This window comes from Ambystoma mexicanum, chromosome 5p (genome assembly GCF_040938575.1).
Source record: "Ambystoma mexicanum isolate Mex_15411 chromosome 5p, UKY_AmexF1_1, whole genome shotgun sequence".
NCBI lineage: Eukaryota > Metazoa > Chordata > Amphibia > Caudata > Ambystomatidae > Ambystoma > Ambystoma mexicanum.
Window position 1 is genome coordinate 998,116,122 of NC_090930.1, and position 20,307 is coordinate 998,136,428.

The 20,307-nt window shown below is 45.4% G+C and overlaps 1 protein-coding gene across 1 annotated transcript in view; it reads left to right on the forward strand.

Annotated features, from left to right (window-relative positions):
• Nucleotides 1–16,886, forward strand: part of RIOK1 (RIO kinase 1) — an 862,653-nt gene extending 845,767 nt beyond the window's left edge. Inside the window, exon 17 of the mRNA XM_069613474.1 lies at nucleotides 16,206–16,886. Coding sequence (XP_069469575.1) covers nucleotides 16,206–16,316 — 111 coding nt within the window. The 3' untranslated portion in view covers nucleotides 16,317–16,886. The remainder of the gene's footprint in view (nucleotides 1–16,205) is intronic.
• Nucleotides 16,887–20,307: the final 3,421 nt, after the last annotated feature.

Consider the following 20,307-nt stretch of genomic DNA (forward strand, 5'->3'; position numbering starts at 1 on the left):
TCTAAGTGCTATTCCAAATATCGTTTATCACTACAATTGTAAATGTTTATATAGATACTTGAAGTAATCTTTGTGTAGTCTCTGGGTTGTCAAATTGGGTTTGGTAACTTCCTATTATACATAAATTAGAATCTGCATTATCAGTGTTGCTTGTTCATCTATAATGTCATTCTGTTCTGTTCATGTAGCCCATATACTGGGTGCCTTGTTCCGCCTCTGCCTGTTTCCACTTTCTAAATATTTGCAATAAAAAAAGCTTTTGTCAAACAAGCCAAAAGCTAGAATGTAAGCAGTGAGGAAACAAAACTGGAAAAGGTAGCACATAAGTGAAGGCAAAGCAAGCTAGAGATGAAGTAGGCTCACCAGCAAAGAAAGGTCCCTTCTAGTGATGGAGCTAAAGAAGGAAGTATCAGTACCTAGGCGGCCATTTACTATGCCCAATATTTTAAGTTTGAAACCTGGAACTGTCCATATAAAAATAATGTGGATGGGTCACTGAGATTGTACAATGGGTATAGGCTCGGCAGCATAAAGAGGGAGAAAAAAAGGAAGTGATGCATAAAAGTGTGACATGAACTAATAGCTGAAAGGCCCATACTGCAAACCAAATAGCATGCCCTGTACAGAAATCTCCATTACGAATTGTAACCTGGCATAACTAACAAACTGATGAAGAATTTTGCGGAATCACAAGATATAGGGCCTAATTCACAAAGCGTTTTCCAATGGGTTTGCCATTATAAAATGCTTCTGTGAATTAGGCCCATTGTGTCTCTACAGGAAAGTTGGAAGAGATTTCTTTTTAGAATTGCTTGCAATGCTACAAAAAGCAAGAAAGGATGGCCAAGCAGTGGGCTATCCATTAACTCCGGTTCAGGCTACACCTACGACATTAAAGAAATCCATCCACAGGGAGCGTATGGTCAGGGAGTGGAACTTCAAAAACCTGTTGTTAAAAGTGGCAAAATATATGTAGGAAATGCAGCTATTCCACTTGTAAAGGTCGCTGTAAAAGGTGCAAGAGCAGATCATAAAACAAATTTATCAGCTGTTGAGATACAGAAATAATGCCACTATACCTCTGTTAGATGTCTTTAATGCCAAAATGGCAACTAACGAGCAAGGTCTACCATCACCTTGGGAATTACTATTGCTAATTCCACTGCCACATTGAGTAGATGATAGAGGGAGTTTCTCATCAAAGCTCTGAAAGAGAGAATTATGGTAAATCTTAATGGTGGGATATCTCCTTCAAGCGCAAGCAACACATTTTAAGGGTGGGCATTGGTAGAAGGCTAGATCCCATTTGAAAACTTGAACTGATTATGAAAGGTGGGGATCCCTCCATGTCCTGGGAGTCACCACCTCCCTCTGGAATCTATGCAGAGGCTGTTTCAGAGTAGGACAAACACTGATTGGACTGTTGAGATTTGTAATGCTTATAAACCTCCAGCGGGCAGAGGCTGTGACCTTGAAGGAAAGTAGAGTGATCATGATTAGCTTTAAAGGTAAATCAAGCAAATTAAAGATGCAAAGAATCCGCCAGAAGTGCTGATAGTCTACATATGGGTATATGTAGACATATGGGTATAGTGTCCCAAGTGGCAGAGAGAAAAAGTTCCAACTAGATCAACATTAGAGTGATGAGATATAGAGTGTAGAATATCCAAGGCAAGGATAAAGAAGCTGGCAAAATCATGCAGACATAGGAAATGTTCTGAGGACGTGGCAAGAAAATGAGCCTAAGAGAAAAACTAGTTCAAATGCCTTTTGAGAATAAGAGAAAAGGTGCATGAAATCAAATTGTGGGACAGTCTCCTGGATATTATGACAAGTGGTGATAGGACCTTCTGGTGCCATAGCAAAGGGGAAATCTCTGTAAGAATGACTACATTGGCATCCCTAATTACAGAGGCCACTTGGGAAATGCCACTTTTCTCAAGTTTCAAACTTTCCACAAAAATCAAGACACAGGCAAGCCAAAAGGGAAATGCCGAAAGCCCCTTCATAGAGATCAGAAACCGATGGTGAAGGATGTTCAGTTACTGATAGAGACGCTTCAGGGGAATAAAGCGACAGGCACAAATGGTCGGCATGTAATCCCTTTAAATATGCATAGGAAAGGTGGGCTCCAATAGAAGGGTAAGTAATACTTTTGAAGGTTCCCCCATTTTAGCATCATAGAATGAGGGGGTCATTGTGCCAGTGTACAAGAAAAGAAACAAAAGTGAACCCTCTTCCTGCAGGCGCATTACCCTCCTAGATGTAGATAGCACAATGTGTGGTAGTTGGATTATAGTCCTACTGGAAAAGTGGATGGAGGAAAACAATGCTTTACCCCCGCTGCTAGCAGGTTTCCAGAGAACTAGAGCCACAGTAAACCAGGCCTCCTCGTTATCTTTTATACTAAGTACACAAAGAGAAAAGTGGAGCACATTTATGCATGATGCTTTGATCTGAAGCAAGCTTTTGATTCAGTGAACAGAGGGTGTTTATGGCTCAGAAAACTAGGACCACCCAATGATCTGGATAAAATAATCCAGAAATTATTTGAGACCACAGTAAGGTTTGCTCCAAGACATGAAATGGCTGAAGCATTCCCGTTAGAGAGTGGGTTAAAGCAGGGATGCATCCTTGCAATTTCTGCTCCTTTTATCCGATGTAGATTTGATAACTTGGGTGGGGGACATATTTCCACAGGTGGCAGATGGCTTGGAAATTAAAGCTTTGCTTCACGCCAACAACACTGTGATTTTAGACCAGACTAAGCAACTAAAGATTACCAAATGGTTTAGAACTTCTTCTTGGGAAGACCAAGGTAGTGATCTTTGGGGGAAAGATGTGGATGTGCATGGCCTTCGAAGGAGTTCCAAATATCTCAGTCAATATCCCAGACAGAAAAGAACTCCACAGGAGACTGGCAAACAATTGTGATGGACAAAGCCAAGAAGAGATGCAATGTGCCAGTGAGATGCACTAGCTCTCTGACAAGCAGCCGATTGGCACCCAAGTCATTCTCAAAGTGTACCATGGGACATCTAAAGCTCTATATAGAAGTATCTTACAATACTGTAATTCTGGAACTTGTTCTCCTTGTACCAACACTTTAAATGTGTATAATGTATTTTAAATAAGTAAAAACATAACTGTATGTTGTTATGTTTCGTATAGCATACTGTGTTCACACTACTTTTGCTGTTTTCCGTAACCCCAAGCAAAATTAATATTCAGGCTTGGACCTTTATGACCACTTTGAAATATGTACTCCAAAAGGTTGAAATAATGACACTTTAGTAGCAGTACAGCATAGGCATCCACACAGCTCAGCTACGGCCAATTAACTGATGGTGGGGAAAATGACATTCCACAAACAAAATAACATTCTCTTATGTACTATACTATTCTCTTACGTACTAAACTATAAAGAGCAGGGAAATTAAAGCAACACAGACTCATCATCTATCATATCCTATTCTATCTTCTGAAACTTTTCTGCCACCAGGGTGCACAGCATGGCTCTGTGTTGCCTCTATCCGAAGCCCCTACAAGCCCCGCACTGGACATAACAGCAGGACAGTATATATTGAAGCGCTGCACCCGTGACCTCAGTTCCTTTTTCTCAAGCACTCTGATTCGGGAACAAGTTGTTTGGTTTTTCAAAATCTTTCTTCGGTGTCATTCCCAATACAAAGAAGGCTTCGGGTTTCAAACCTTGCTGTATTTTGGCCGCCAGTTGTCGGTATCTGATCCACACAGGGATTTGTCTCTACTGCGTGGGCAAGGACCATGACACTCAGGACTGTGGGTCATGCCATTCCATGCACCCGAAGGCCCTCCCGGAAAGGGCGGCCCTTTGGGAAAGGATTGCAAATATATTCACTTACTTCCACAAGAATAAGGTTGAAATGATGCAGTGCCACGACGCGGAGCGCCGATCCGAGAGATCGCCCCCACGCAAGGAAAATGAGAAAGATGAGAGAAAAAACATTGCAAAAGGTCTCGCTCCCAGAGCGGATCCTCACACCAGCATTCCTCTTCATCTAAGAAGAACATCTCATCCAGGTAATCCCCAGAGAAGGTGGCTCGTGTACCTTTACTAATCCAATACTCCACCCCCAAGGGATGGCTCACGCATGCCTACGGGCTGAGGCCTGGACCCAGAAAGGGACAAAGTCCTCCAGCGCCATCAGGCTCCGCCTTCGGGTGCTTGGCGCCAGCTCAGACTTTGTCATTGGCGTCGTGAACGCCAGAACTCCTCTGGAATATGTTCCTCTCCCCTTGAAACCCTTCATGTCAAATATTTATGCAATCTATGACGAAGAGGAAGAACAGTTGCCCTTTGGTTTGGAACCTTTAGTCTCCAGAGAAGAGAGAGAGAGACACTTTCTGGAAGAGTTTTATGGGGAAGACGTCCAGGAGCTGGCCTCAGATCTACAAGAGGCCAGTGGTCTCAACATGTCCCCTGACCTGAGATCCTTCTAGCTCATACCCCTGGTAATACGTAGGCATCTTTCCAGAGACTAATGGCTAAGGTGGCTGATACACTGGGGCTAACTGCTCCATCCAGGCCTAGGTTTCAATTTGATTTGGATGGAATTCCTAGATGAAGGCCACAAAAGGGAAACCCTGCTACCTTTCAAGGTAGCAGTAGAGGCCCCATTCTGAACGTGTGGCAAAGGCCTACATCTACCTGCAGTTGATAGGGAGTTGGCTATGTAGCTCTGCCCTGCCCCGTCAAATCTGGCCTTCTTGTCCACTCAAGCCTCCCCAAGAGCAGCAACTGTGGTCCTGAAATCATCCACCTTTCCATCTCTTCCCCCTGACTGGGAGAGTAAGAGAACACCTCGGGGAAGTAGATGTTTGCACCGGGTAGCCTTGCCCTTCATGCAGTCAACGCCTCTTGTACCCTGGCGAAATTCTCTTTCGGGCTGTGGTCCACAGTGGCCAATGCAGCAGACCATATCCCTGATGGGGAAATGATAGAGGACTTCCTGTCTATGGTCCAGAACGGCAGAGGGGCCTCTTATCAGATTCTGCAGTCAGGACTGGACACAGCTACTTGTGTCAGCCGATACATGGCCACGAGTACTGTGGTTAGGTGTCGCCCCTGGATGAGTATGTTTGGCTTCGCACATGATGTTCAACTGAAGCTTTAAGACAAGAAATGCCATTTGATGGACAGAAACTGTTTGGGGCAAAGGCAGATAACGCCCTTCAGAAATTCCAGTCCTCAGAACTTATGTTGAAGTCTTTGGTTCTGGCCATCTAACATCCCTCAGCTCCTTTGCGATGGATCGGGTTTTCGACCCTCAACCTCCTACATCCCATGCAGTTGAGGTCAGGTAGCCCCAGGAAGACTGCAGGGGAGAACATTCCCGAGGGGTAGGGGTAGAGGTACCCCCAGACGTGGTGTGGCTGCAGCCACCGTCCTCTCAGCACCACAATGTGCAAATCCTCGGTGGGAGGGAGACTTTCCCTGTTCAGCTCTGAATGGTTCAGAACCATGTGATGCTTGGGCCTTGCAGGTCATCCAACAGGTCTACTCTCTCTTTTGTGCTGTGTCCCCGGACTATGGCCCTCACACCAGCACCTTGTATCGGGATCCCATCCTCTTCAAGGAGGTCTGTCAGCTTCTCTCAAAGATTGCGACGGAATTGGTACCCCGCTCGGAACAAGGCAAGGGGTGGTATTCCACCTATTTTCTGGTTCCTGAAGAAGGTTCGGGTTTGCATCCGATACTGGATCTGTGGCTGCTGAATTTGTTCCTACGCAAGGACAATTTCAAAATAGTTACTCTACATCTAATACTGCAAGTCCTCGAACTGTAGGGCTTGTTGGTATCACTGGACCTGCAGGATGCCTACTTCCATGTGCCCATTCATCGAATCACAGGAGGTAACTGAGGTTTGTGTTTGTACTGGGCCAGCATCACTACCAGTTCAAAGTCCTGCCATTCAGTCTTTCTTTGGCTCACAAAGCTAGCAGTGGTGGTGGCTGACCTTAGGAGCGAGAGCATTCACTTTGTTCCCTAAGTGGGCAACTGGCTCATCCTAGCTTGCTTCCCTGAACTAGTGTCTGAGCATCTGCTCCGTACATGCAGTCTGTTGCACAGCTTGGACTTTTCCCTAAACTTCAAAAAGTCTCAGGTTTCATCATCCCAGTCCCTCCGATTCATCTGGGTGGTCTTGGACACTCACCTGGGCAAGGCTTTCCCACCTGAGGATCGAGTGGCAAATATTTATTGGATGGTCAAGGTCCTCCATTCACAGGGATAAATCCCTGAATCAACCTTTCTGCACCTACTTGGCCGCATGACCTCCTGTATCCTAGTGATTCCAGAGGCTCAGCTACACAAGAGATTGCTTCAGTGGTCACAATTTCAGGGTCACATGTCCGATCTCCTGCAGGTTTCGACCCAACTGGCTCTAGACCTTGTGTGGGGGGCCGTTACTTGTTGATTGGCACGTTGTTTTGTCAATCCTGGCCCCTAGTGATGCCTGACACTGATTCATCAGAACTGACAGTGAGCGGACTGTGGTCTCCCTAAGCATCTCAAGAACATATACATTTGCTGGAGTGGAGAACGATGAGGCTGTCCCTGGTTGCCTTCCTCCCCTCTGTGAAGAGGAAGACTGTACTGATCCTGACCGACAACACAGTAGCCATGCACAATCTCAACCAACGGTTTGGAGTGGGGTCCTTGCTGCTATGCAGAGAAGTAATGCGACTGTAGTTCTGGGTCTAGAGAACGTCTGACGGCTGCTCATCTTGCAGGAAAAGAGAATGTCACGGCAGATGCCTTGAGCCGACCAACTTTGGCCTCCCACGAGTGGGAGCTCTGCTAGGAAGTTCTAGAGTAGACTCCTCAAATAGATCTCTTCACTTCCAGTTTAAACAGGAAATGCAGGTTGTTCTGCTCCAAGGAATTTCCTTATCAGGAGGATGCCCTGATGGTCAAATGGACATTTAACCTCCTTTATGGGTTCCCGCTAAGCCCCATAATTCTGCTAGTTCTCAGGAATCTATGCTTTCACTGCTAAATAATTACTGCAAATGCCCAAAATGTTAAATTCTTGTTATTTTCTTTGTACTTTATTTTCACAGTTAAATGCGGGAGGGGGACCCTTGCACCGCCTCCATGTCTAATTAATGCCCCTAGCCCACTTACCATCTATTTCTGCAGTGAAAAAAATGAAAACCCCCCACATTTTCGTCCTCCCAGTAATGGGATTTGACATTTTCGTCCTATACCGTTCTCATGAGATTGCGCCTGTTTGTGACCACAGTGATTCTGATCGCTCCGGACTGGGCCTGGAGGAAATGGTACCTGGAGTTGCTGGACATGGCCCTCTGCCCTCCCTGATGCCTCCCAAGGAGAATTGTCTTACTCTCCCAACTGGACATGCAGGTTTTCCATCCGAACCTCAGCAGCCTGAACCTTCATTCTTAGCTAATAAGAGGCTCGGATACAAGGAGTGGGACTTTGTGGCGTGTTGCAGACCCAGGAGAGGGATTTGGACCCTTTATCCTGTTCATTATCCCCTGCTATATATTGTTTGCTGTCCTTGGCCCAGTCAGGCCTGCAGACTGGCACTATAAAGGAATACCTTGCAGCTATTTCGGTTTTTAAGAGGTTCCTGAAACAGGGTTCATTCTTCACAATCCTCACTGTTCTCAAGTTCTGGCAGGGTTTGTGTAACCCGTTTCCTCTGCGCCAGTTTGTGGTTTTGGCGTGGGATTTTAATTTGGTTTTGGTATTCCTTATGAGAGCTGTGTTTGAGCCCCTCCATTCGTGTTCCATTAAGTTGCTCACCCTTGAGGTCATTTTCCTGATTCCCATCACTTCTGCCCCTATTTGGTTTTCTCCAAAGAGAAAGTTACATTGAGTGAGGACCTCCTTTCTTCCAAAAGTGGTCTTGGATGTTCATCTCCTTCAAAAGATACAATCTTCCTGAGTTTTTTCCTCCGCCTCACCTTTCCAAGGCAGAGGAATGATTCCATCAGCTGGACCAGGTGTGATCCCTCAGCTACTATATCTCTCAGACGAGAGAGACCAGGAAAGATCACCAGCTTTCCATTAGTTACACTGGTTCCCGTGCTGCGACCAAACACACCCTGTCAAGGTGGATCATTCTCTGCATTTCTGAATGCTATGATCTGGCTGGTAAGGATGTGCCTGAAGGTCCTAGAGCTCATTCTACCAGAGGGTGTAGCTGCCGCCTGTCCTCTACAGTGTCGTGGACATTGGCAAGCTGACAGTGTAGGCGTCTCTGCGCACATTTGCTAAGTATTACTTTGTGGATTCGCTTTCAGGTCAGGATGCCGTTTTGTCAGAGTGGTCAACCAAAATGTTCTGATCTAGGTGGTGTCCTTGCTTTCCTCCCTCCTCTAGATCGACCTACTGCTATGGGAGCCTATCATAGATGAGGAATCAGTGGGAGGAAGTAATCCATTGGAAGAACAAATTACTTACTTCTCCTTAATGTTCTTTCTGATGGATGTTCCTCCCACGGATTCCTCATCACCCTTCTACCTGCCCCTTTTGCTGGATAGCCAGTACACCATAGGTTCCACAGCGTCAGAGTGCTAGGGAAAAAGGGTGGAACAGAGGTCACGGGCCCCAACATCACGTCTGGCTCAGCTGTCAGGCTGAGCCAACGAGGAGCCACACTCACCCTTTAGTGGCATAAACATTTCTGAAGGACAGCTGCGCTGTAGAGAGGATATCCTAGGTGAGGAATCCGTGGGAGGGACATCCATCAGAAAGAACATTATCTAGAGGTAAGTCATTTGTTCACCTGGTTGACTTTTATAGGATCCACAGGGATTAAGATAATCTGCAATTGGTACAATTAAGCACTGGCCTCTCACATCAGCACACATGCAGAGTCCCTGCATCCTACCTGCTCCATAGTCCAGGTACAACCACAAACATTTCCAATCTTCTCTTCTTGTATAAGGCAAAACTGCTCCCACACCAAACCAGAACATATAATGTTAAAACCCTGGGTTGATTTCTAAACCCTTTCCATGCCTATTTACGTTCATCTTTTATTCTCCCCTTCTATTTATGTCGTCCTTGTGATAACAAAACTATTCCCGCAAAACAAACCCATCACTGAATCCAAAGTTTACATTTTCTTCATTGTGAACGCCCAGCACTTCAATGGCTCTGTAAGTTTCCAAACTGTGAAAAACAACTTGAACCCATCTATCCATCCATCTGGGTTGGTTGAGCACCACAAACCCACAGCCCCCAACCAAATGCTTCAGGGTATAATCATTAAAGGATCACCTACTTTCCTCCTTAACCTTAAGGTAAGCTCTTTCATGAACCTACGCCCCCTAGCTTTCCTAACATACAGCAAAACATGCAAGCACCTCTATTCCTGTGTCAGACTATTTTGGTTTTCTTCTAATACTTTTGTTTCCTGATTCAAAATACTGAACTGTAATAATATAAAAACATTCCATGCTCCAGAACACAACACAGATTCTGTAATCCACTCCAGGATTTCCTTTGCCAACCCCAATGCATTCTGGGGTATGAAGTCTCCTTCCTTCTTTACCTGACCAACAGGGATTCAAAAACCATACACCAAACACAGTTTCTCCTTCCCTTATCTCATTTAACTGAGCGGAAACAGACTGAAATATTTAGAACAAGACGCTGGGTTGCATAGTACTGAAAAGAAAGGAAAATAAAGCATGCTCAGGATGAAAACAAAACTGGGAAGTACTACGGATATCCTGACGGGGTCCTCTAGAACCTATTTGCATATCATTTGAAAATCTGCAAATAAAGGTGTTAAAAGCGCTTTGAACAGATACCCAAAGCAAGCCGCCTGTTAGGTTTGAGTTGGGAATAATCCGTTATTTATTGGCTCTATTGAACAAGCACTGCCCTGCGAGATGTGTTAAATATTGTAACTAGCCAAGATCTCTATACAGGGAAGGTACCAAAATAGATGACATCATTGATTTTTATTTAACGTGATTTTTATTTCCTTCCTGTTCCCTATTACCTAGCTTTGGGAACAAGTGGAGCGTTTTACAATCATAGGGGGAAGAACACAGCGAAGGAAGCAGAGAAAAAAGGGCAAGGAGCTAACGGTGGGAGGTTGGGCAATTGGCAGCATGATATGATATATGATATGATATGATAGGTTATTAGTGGGGAGCAGATCAGAGTCTCAGGTAGGGTGGGGAGTTCAGGGTGTCTGGACTTAGATTCCTTGAAGAGGAAGGTCTTGAGCCATTTCCTGAACTGTAGAAGTGATGGGGAAAGTCTGATATTGACAGGGAGGAGGTTGCAGAGGTGTGCAGTCAAAATATAGAAAAAAAAGGTTGAAAGACAAAAATGTCGAAAAATAAATGTCAAACAAAAAAAAGTCGAACTCCTCTTTTTTAAATTATATATTTATTTTGGGGTCCGGGAATTTTAAAAAAAATGGGTAAAACAAAAAAAATGTTTAAAAAGGGGGGCTGTCATAAAAAAAATTCGACCTTTTTTTTCGACATTTTGCCTTTCGACCTTTTTGTTTTCGATTATATCACTATAAACCGGTTGCAGAGTCTTGGGGCATAGACAGAGAAGGCCTGTCTTTTGGTTCTTTCCTTCCTGCACTGTTGTAATGCAAGTCTGCCTATTTCCTTATTTCTGGTGGATCGCAGGCCTCTGGAAATGCTGAGTTTCTCAGTGAGGTAGATTGGGAACTTCAGGATGACAGCCTTGTAGATGATGCAGCAGGATTTGAAGATGATAAAGGTTTGCAGTGGGAGCCAGTGCAGTTCGAAGAGGGTCGGGTGATGTGGTCGAATTTGCAGAGTTCTTTAATGAGTCTTGCTGCAGCAGGAAACATTTCAGGGGTGCCAGGGTAGTCACCGGAAGGCCTTCCAAAAGGGCACTGCCACCATCTAGGTGGGAGAGAGCCAAGGCTTAGACAGCTCTAAGGCTGATCTTAGCCAGGCCGATTGTGTCTTTCGTGCTATGTGTTGTTTGAGGTTTCTGTCGATGTTGAATCCAAGAGACTTGGCACAGGGGCCAACTGGGGTGTGAATCCCTCGAGGTTCATAGCAGAGAGCCAGGACTGGATGTCGGGCTGTTAGGTGTTGTTGGTCAGCAGTAGGAATTCAGTCTTGGCGGGGATGAGTTTCAGGTAAGCACTGGACATCCTGGACTGGATCATTGTGAGGCAGGCCTTGAGCCTGTGGATGTCTTTGATGGAAGATATCTTGAGGAAGATCTGGGTGTCATCTGCATATTGGTGAATGTGGATGTTGTGTGGAAAAGGAGGGTTCTGGGCAGTTCTATGTAAAGACTGAAGATCACAGGGAACAGGGCGGATCCTTGCGGGACCCCACACGTGATGGGTAGAGTTGGTGATCTGCAATAATCCATTTGTATGAACTGTTGGAGGTCTGCAAGGTAGGATTTAAACCAGCTGAGAAAGATCTCGCTGATCCCCTTGCAGGGATGGATATTTATGATACGTGTCTGTTGATTTACTGTGTCAAATGCTGCTCAGAGGTCAAGGAAAACTAGGAGGCAAGGATTGCCATCATCAAGGATTTTAAGGGCATTGTCGATCACCTTGATGGTAGGTGTTTGTGTGCTGCATCTGGGTCTGTGGCCAGATTGGTAGGACAGAAGGAGGTTATTGGCTTTGATTTGTTGGAGGAGTTGTGTGGCTACTGCTTTCTCAAAGATCATATCATGCCTGGAAAGGGTAGATGGATATTGGGGCGGTAGTTGTGAGATTGTCAGCGTCCAGTGTTGGTTTCTTAAGAAGCGGTAGGATTTTCCCGGTCTTGAGGGTCGAGGGGAAGGTTTCTTGAGTTAGGGAGCTGTTGATGATGGTCAGGGAAGGGAGGAGTGCTTCAGTCGGAATGGTCTTGAGTAAGGAAGCAGGGAGGATGTCATCAGCACACAATGTGCTCTTGAGGGATGCTAAGGTGGCAGTGAGGTCTTCTATAGTGTCTTGAAAGTTGATCAGGTAGTTGTGGTTTTGTGAGATGGGATGTGTAGTGTGCTGTCAGTTGTGGCGTTGGCGTCTGTGTGTTGGCGTATCATGTTGACCTTGTTGATGAAGAAAGAGTTGATGGCAGTAGATTGTTCGATTGACTGAGCTATGGGTGGGTCGGGCAGAGGCTTGATGCAGTGCTTGATGGCTTTCAAGAGGACCCTGCTTTCATTGTTGGCCTTGACTATGGTGTTTTGGTCGTATTTGGCCTTGGCAGTGTTGATCAGTCGCTGCGTGTAGAATGGAGTTCCTTGAGCAGGGTGCTCCAGGATTTTCGTCAATCCTTTTCTTGTTTTCTGATGGTTTGTTTGTTGAGCTTGTGTTATTGAGTGTGCCAGGGTGCTAAAGGTTTAGGCTTAAAGGTGCACTGTTTCACTGGGGTATGGTGGTTGATATTGTTTGTGAGGGTGGTGCTGAGTTCTTGGAGAAGCGTGTTGCAATCGTGGTACGTCAGAGTTAAATCAGCTCATGTATGGTGGAGTTTGGTGAGGTTTTCTATGATAGCCTCCACTGGGAAGTTCTTGAAGGATCGAAAGGCTTTATTGCTTGGTTTCCAATGGCTTTGCTTGAGAGGTGTGTGGTGTAACGAATATCAAATGGGAACGAGATTGGGCCCTAGAGTTGGAACCGTCCTGCGCTAAGCTCTGGATATTTGGTGCTGTTCTAGATGGTGATGTGAGGTCACCCGTTGAGGTGAAGCCCACACCGCCTCGTAGGATTGGATAGAGGGGATTTCCTGGCTACCTGGCAGTTTGGAATATTGAGAAAGTAGATTCCTCACACTCTTTGCGTTTTGGCAAGTGCAGGTTTATTTTTCAATTAGAAAGTGGACTACTAGTCCCAATTGTGGTCGTCCGACACGTGTTTCGACATGGTGGGTCTTTATCAAGGCTAGTATATTGGTTGGGTTTACCCCTGGTGGGGTTCTGTGTAACCTCTAAGAAGGTCCTGTGTGTTCACAGTTGGGGTCCTCAGTGGCCCTTCATTGATTTGTTTGCTGGATTGCCAGGGATGTTGAAGTTGCAGAGGAAGAGGATGATGTCATGCGTGAGAGACATGGTGGTGACCAAGTCTGTGAAGTCTTCGATGAAGGATGTGTTGGGTTTGGCTGGTCTGTAGATGAGATGAAAAGTAACTGTGTCTGTTGGGGAGAGCGGGAAGTGGCAGGATAGGTTTTGAAAGAGCCAATGGTGGCAACGTACAGTTGGGCGCATGGCCGTGATGCCTTGTGAATGATGGCGAGGCCTCCGCGGATCTTATTTAGAAGGTCTCATTGTAGAATTCTGAAGCTGTTGGTGGTGAATGCATCTAGGATCTGGTTGGAGGTGGATATCCTCCAGGTCTCAGTAATGAAGATGTCATCCAAGTCATGTGTGGTGATGAGGTTGGCGCTATCAGTTTCATTGTTGATTGCTGAGCGGACATTGGCAAGCATCAATTTTCATATAATGGTGAATGATGGAGTGGTGATAGGGTGTATGGTGACATGGGTGAGCTTGCTGCAATGCGGTGTCCTTGAGGTTGCTGGTGAGTGATGTGGATGGTGATGGGTGGTGATGGTGGGAATGGGCTGGTGGGAGAGAGGAGTGAAACGCCTATTGAAGGGAGGTTGTCTAACATTTTAAACATTTGACTTATCAGTCCACTGTGAGCAGTATGCCAGTAACCCATGAAAGGCAAAAGCTTCCCACTCTACCCCCTCCTTCACCTGTGTGTAATGTGGCTGGTATGTCCCTGGGGAAAAGAAACAGCAGGCTTTGCCCCTCAGGCCACATCCTGTTTACGCCAGTGCTTCAGGGTAGCTTTTGATCCAGGTAAAGAGAATGTGGCCTAGCAGAGTAGCTTGTGCTGCCCTATTCCTTGCGGAGTGGGTTCTGGCTGATTTGCATATGTTTTCTTTGTTAGGGAGAATACTCATTTTATGGCTAATTTCCCTTACCTATAGAGTCCCCCAGCAGCTTTGCTGGATTTTAAGGGTTTGTTTCTTTTTACCTGCTAAGAGTGAGACTCTTTTTCCCACTCTTAGGCATTTTTGCTATGTGTGTTCTAGGCTATTTTTGTGTTTAATGCCTATGGGATTTCTCTCAACCCCATAGGAACCATCTTTATCCACATGTGTTACACAGCACCCTCAGTGCAGTGACACAGGGGTGTCGTAGCAACCCCCAAACCTAGACTCCATACCGTGGGACTGACTACTGTCTCCCAGGGCATGTAAAGTCCCCATTGACTTTACTAGTCAATCTCTCTTAACAAAACCAGTACTACCCATCTTATTATGGAGGTACTGGAAGGGGTTAATAGTTTTTCCCCTATGTTCATTTTCCAATGGGATTTTGCATTGTTCAAGGCTACCACTTTTTCTGACAGCCTCTAACATACTGCCGGTTTATTTTTATATTAACTTTACTCCGGTAGGTTTTATTTGCCAGAACTTTAATATAACTTCTTTCTCATGTCTTTCTCTAAACTCCTAACCCAGGTCGGGGATCCTTTGTTCGTCCGTTTCGCGGGCTTCCACCAGGAAGCCCTCCTTTTGGCACCACTGAGTCTGGGGTGGGTCCATTGTGTGGGAGGGGGAGTAGGACCCCTGGACAGGGTTGCCTCAGCAACCCATGTCACACTCTATCCTGATAAGCTGGAGGGTCTCCCGCCAAGATGACCACTCCACTGTGTGAGGGACAGCTAGGCTGTATGAATGGGGATCTTTTTGCATAAAAGCAGGGTCCCAAGGACTGGAAGAGCAAGACGTTACCACTGGAACTAAGAAGCCGAAGAGGAGAGAAGCCAAAGACATCTGCAACGACTGAACCACCAGTGAAGCCCTGCTGCAGCGTCTCACCACTTTTCTCCACACGACGAGAGAAGATCTTCACCTGCAAGAGCCGCCTTCCCTTGAGCTGGTGGGGCCAACCAGTTTGCCAATCGCATTCCCGGACCTGCCTTGGTCGAATTTCCTGTACCTTGTACCCAGATGCCGGATAACCAGGCACCAGTCCACCCGAACCGCGATTTAAAGGAGCGTACCTTTTATTCGTCAGGCAGCACCGTGGCTGGTTTCTTCCCTGGGTAGAGCAGTAACTCAAACCTTCCTCCACGATGAGAGCCTCTCTTCCTCTGCTGGATCACCCAAACTGCAGGAACTACCAGGAACAACCGCCACCGCAGGAGCCACTTCTTCATTTAAAGGTACATTGTTTCGCCGGGCCGCCCTTTCTTCGCGGTAGCACTAAAGGTGTTTTAAATCCTTTATGTACCCGTGGGTCGGCCGCCCCCTCTCTCTTAGCATTGTCTTTTCAACTTCTGCAACCACCTTTTCAAATTCGTTAACCAAAGACTTGCCCTGTACCACTGACTCTGACACAGGCCTACTGACTCTGGTCACATTTGTTAGATCTGCTTTATTTAGATTGATTCTCACTGAGAACTGTGTTGGTGCACCTACTTCTTCTAAATACCCTTTTCTTGCCCTTTCTAAACCTTCTGAAATGCCATTCTGCTCAGTTTTCACTTAAGTATTGCTTATACTGATGCACTGCCTTGCTTAAACTGGTTCACAAACTGATGGGAAGTGTTGCTAGGGTGTGTAAGAAGTTGTTCCTATATAACTTGTGCTTTCCCTCCCTTGTGAGGAATTGTTAGAGGATCTCTTGTGTGTAGTTGTCACTGTGCCGTTTTGCTCCGTTTTCACTCTAGTTCACTTGGTCTACAATTCAAATTGGGAGTGTGTATATTTTTCCTTTGACTTAACTTAACTTGCTTGATGACTGTGGTGCATGTGTTTTATTAGAAGTGTATAAAATAAATATATAACTTCTTTTTAAATACAAAGCTTTGGCCAGTGTTTCCTTGTTCCATAGCCTAGTGGGCCTATTGTGTAAACCCTGAATACTGCTCATCTCCCTCTTGAGATAAGTCTGACTGCTCAGCCACAGCTACCAACTAAATCTTTGTGGTATGGACTGGTACCAAAGGGGATTTATTGCTCTCACCTGTAGTCCGAATCTGGTGTAGTGCTCCCTAAGGGAACTGGACTGGATTCTGCCTAACATTCTTCATTATGGTTCCCCACGTGTTTTCCTTTCTAATTTTAATTTTTCAGTTTGTTGATATTTCTTGTTAATTCCCTCATTATGTGCCGTCTTGTTTGCAGTCACGATTAATAATTTTACTATTTTACAGGAAAGAAAAAAGCTTACCAAAGAAGCCCAGAGAGAGAAGCGGAAAAGCAAAATACCAAAGCATGTGAAAAAACGAAAAGAAAAAACAGCCAAAATGAAGAAGGGCAAATAGAGGACATCTTTGACTTCACTGTGTTCACTTACCTGATGTGTGGCCAGTGTTGTATATATTTATATTTATACGCTCACCATAGAAGTGGCTTGGTCATGAGAGTGTGCCTGCTTGTGTTTGGACAGGCGGGAGGCAATGATTCATATTGTGTCAGCCCACCTCCATTGTAGTGGAGACCAGATTTGTTTGGCAAATCTGGGTCCCACTGGTGCCCCCAGGCTCCAGATGGTGCTACCTTAGATGACTGTCTAAAACTGCACTTTGTTAGACCCCACTCTGCCCTTCATATGGGGTGATGTGTTCTGTACAACCCATCATACATACATCATTATTGCAATTAAGATATTGCAGGCCGGGACACATAATACATATCACCATAACACCTAAGTTGACAAAATGTTGGGGATGCATTACCCATTACAATTGATTGTAACAAGTAAATAACTCTTGATGTACATCATACAACAACTGGTGTTCCATCGTCCATTCAGCACTGTCAATTCAATGTTATTCTTTTTTACCATGAAATGATGACTTTTATTTCAAATTAAATGTACTATTGGAAACGTATTCCAGAAGCCTATTTACAGGAGAATTCTGGCCTTGGCCTTATTTAAATTCAAATTGCCATTGTTATTACACTGTATAGTTATTGGGCTGGTGTAAGCATTTGTCCATTTTGTTGCCTCTCCTTCCAAAGGAGCCAGATTACATGTGTTTATGTCCTGTATCGCTCCCTGTTGTATCACCACTGACAGTAGTACCTTAAGCGACTACTTATAATTCTTATTGTAGAGCCAGCACTGTATAGTCAATATGGTGATAAGCACTGAATTCAGGACAGACAGGGCTGGTAATGGCCCGCCAATCCGAGTATGTAGGTTTGAGCAAAGGGAAGGCTCATTGCCGTTACCAGGCATGTCCACCCCCAAACAGTATGATTATTGCTATTCACATCCTGTGGCTTTTGTCCAGGTTGTTCATATTTTTCTTTTAAGCCAAATTCCAGATGGGACATGGGCTCATTCCTAATTTCCTTAAAAATCTATAAACAAAGATGGGAGCCACTGAAAATAGTAAAGGGAGCAATTCAATTTGTGGGACGCAGGAAAGTGCTGAGAGGTCACCAGGACTTGGGGCATTTTGAAGGAAGTTAAGGGGCGAAATTGGGCAATGAAAGAACCCAAGACCAGATCCGGGCGATAGACTGAGCGTGGGCAGTTACTGATGGATTCTGCCCACGTTCCAGGCTACTAGCTCTCCAACAGGTGCTAATTTATAAATAAAAAAACTATTTGAGTGGGGCATGCATGCTCATACGTCCATCCTGCTAAAATGAGTGTTTACATAGTTTGCAACAAGAGATGCAAGGCAAAAAGCAGTGCCCTATAATGGACTTAAAATTAATCTAGCAGAAATAACAAATAGAAAGTATTTCCCTTAACTGGAATGTAAATCCACTATACAAAACTATTTTTTTTTTATCTGTTTTTTATTTTATTTTTTAACAACTTTATTTAGACGTCAGTGCGCACCAAACATGTCCAGCAATATCGATACTCTGTACAGAACATCCTGTATTTTTTTACAATGTGTCCTTACAATTAAACAAACCACATGGGTATCATCTTGGTCGGGCATAGAATATTAATTGACATTATTGTTTACAGTTCACTCGTCAGACATTGGCCACGCCTGAGGTTTGTGTCATACATAAAATCTAGGTAGTCCCCCCAACTCCCATGTCCTTCAACGATATGTGCGAGGAACCGTAGCTATGTACGATTCCTCTTTTTCATTCAAGTAGTCTAGTTCCTTCAGCCATGTAGTGTGTGGGGGAGCAAAACGCAATAGAATACATTTGTGGGCGATTAGGCATGTAAGGTTAAAAAGCCTAGGATTCTCCACTGTTATTTTCGCTATGTCCCCTGCAAATATTTTGCAGGAGCCAGTGTGGGGGTTATACCTGTCATCTTTGCAAGGAAGTTGTCAATCTTGGAACAGAAATCATGCACACGTGGGCATGTCCAGAACATGTGTATGAAATCTGCAGGCACCACGTGGCATTTCAGGCATGCGTTATCGGCACTGTGAAAGAGTCTGGCAAATTTCTCTGATGTGTAGTGTACCCTATTGAGAATCTTGAACTAGGTCAGACGGTTCCTAGCGTTGCAGGAGACGTCTTTAGTAAGATTTCCATAACGTGTCTTTTTGTCTGTTAGCTCGCGACCTATATCAGCCTCCCAATGCTGACGGGCGTGAGTTGTGGTCACCTGGGCTTGCTGTGCCTTCCTATACAATGTTGATATTAGCCTATGGCAGGTTAATGTTAAAGGATATTTGTACCGCACACTATCACCACCGGAGTGGTCCCCTGGCGCTTTGGCGGCTCTGAAAGAGGGAGAGGGGGGTGAGTTAGTGGGAATAAGCTGGAAAAGTGCAAGAGAGCAGTGATTTGCTGTCGGCAGCCTCAGCCCAGTGGATCCGTTGGCTGGGCTTGGGGTGTTTTACGGTCGGTAGTCGTCGTGTGCTGTTGTGCAAGTCTATGTGCGGTTTGTTTTGTTGTTATAGTGAAGTTTGTGTGGATTGCTGCGTTTTAGGATTGTGGTTGTGTTTGGTTAGAGTTTGAGAGGTGTATGCAGAGGGATGAAATTGTTAGTGGATTGGTTAGTTGGCCTTTCTGTCCTTGCAATTATGTCTAGGTGCGATGCTTGCTATCATTCACTATTCCATCTGAGTGTGTGGCGCTTGCTAATTTCAAAATTCTTTCTAGATGTGAGTAAGTCTAGTGATCATGATTCCATTCGGGTGTTGCACTTGTTATCATTCACAGTTTCATCTAAGTGTGGCGCATGCTAACATTCACATTTCTATCTAGATGTGACGCAGGCTAAAGTCAAGAGTTCCATCTAAGAGTGGTACATGCTAGCATTGATAATCCTATCTAGATGTAACGCAAGTTAGAGTTACGGATTCCATCTAAGTGTGGTACATGCTAAAATTCATAATCCTGTCTAGATGTGACGCAGACTAAAGTCAAGAATTCCATCTAAGTGTGGTACATGCTAACATTCATAATCCTGTCTAGATGTGACGCAGGCTAATCTTGACCGTTCTCTATAGGTGTAGCACTAGTTAGCATTGGCTAGTATGTTAGTGCGTAGTGCAATGCAACAATTACAGTCCAGCTAAGAATGGATTTATGCTGTTGGTCACAAATCTCTCTAAGTATGCATGATGTAAATCTATGGCAGTCTACATTATGGAGAGGTAAGGTAGAGTGGTGAGGGCTTTCTGGAGTAGAGTAATTGCTCTACACCCCACCCATGCCACATTTGCAGTTTTGTTGGTGTCTGTTGGCTTCATTTGCTTCTCCTGCGGACACATGCAGACACGTCTTGGAGCTGCCAATGTGGGAGCCACCCTAGCCGCAGGGGCTGCATGGGCAGAGGGCTGCCCTGGAAAGGTCAGTTATGGCCTTCGGGTAGGCCAATCTTAGCAGGGGGGTCTGGGAGGCAGGACAAACAAGGAGGGAAGCTGTGGTGCAACCACGGAGCCCACAAGGGTCCCCACGCTGAAACCATTGTTAAGATGGAGTCTAGAGGGGCAGGGGGACCGCAGACACACGCTCACCTGTGCCCCAAGTTGGAAAATGGGCCAGGGAGCATGTCAGCAGCGCTAGGCCCACCGAGGCCATACAAACGGAATTGGCCAATGAGGGGCCACGGGAGGCGGGACAAACAAGGAGGAAGCTGCTGTGCAGCCACAGAGCCCACAAGGGTCCCCACGCTGCAGCCAGCGTTAAGATGGAGTCTAGGGGGTCAGAGGGACCGCAGACACAGGCTCACCTGTGTCCCAAGTTGGAAATTAGTTTGCAACTGTTTCGATCAGTGCATGTGTTTCAGGCTCAACTGGGAATGACTGCTATTTTCACCAGAACGCTGCAGACATACAAATGTACTGCAGCCGGAGTATCGTTTATCCCCCAATT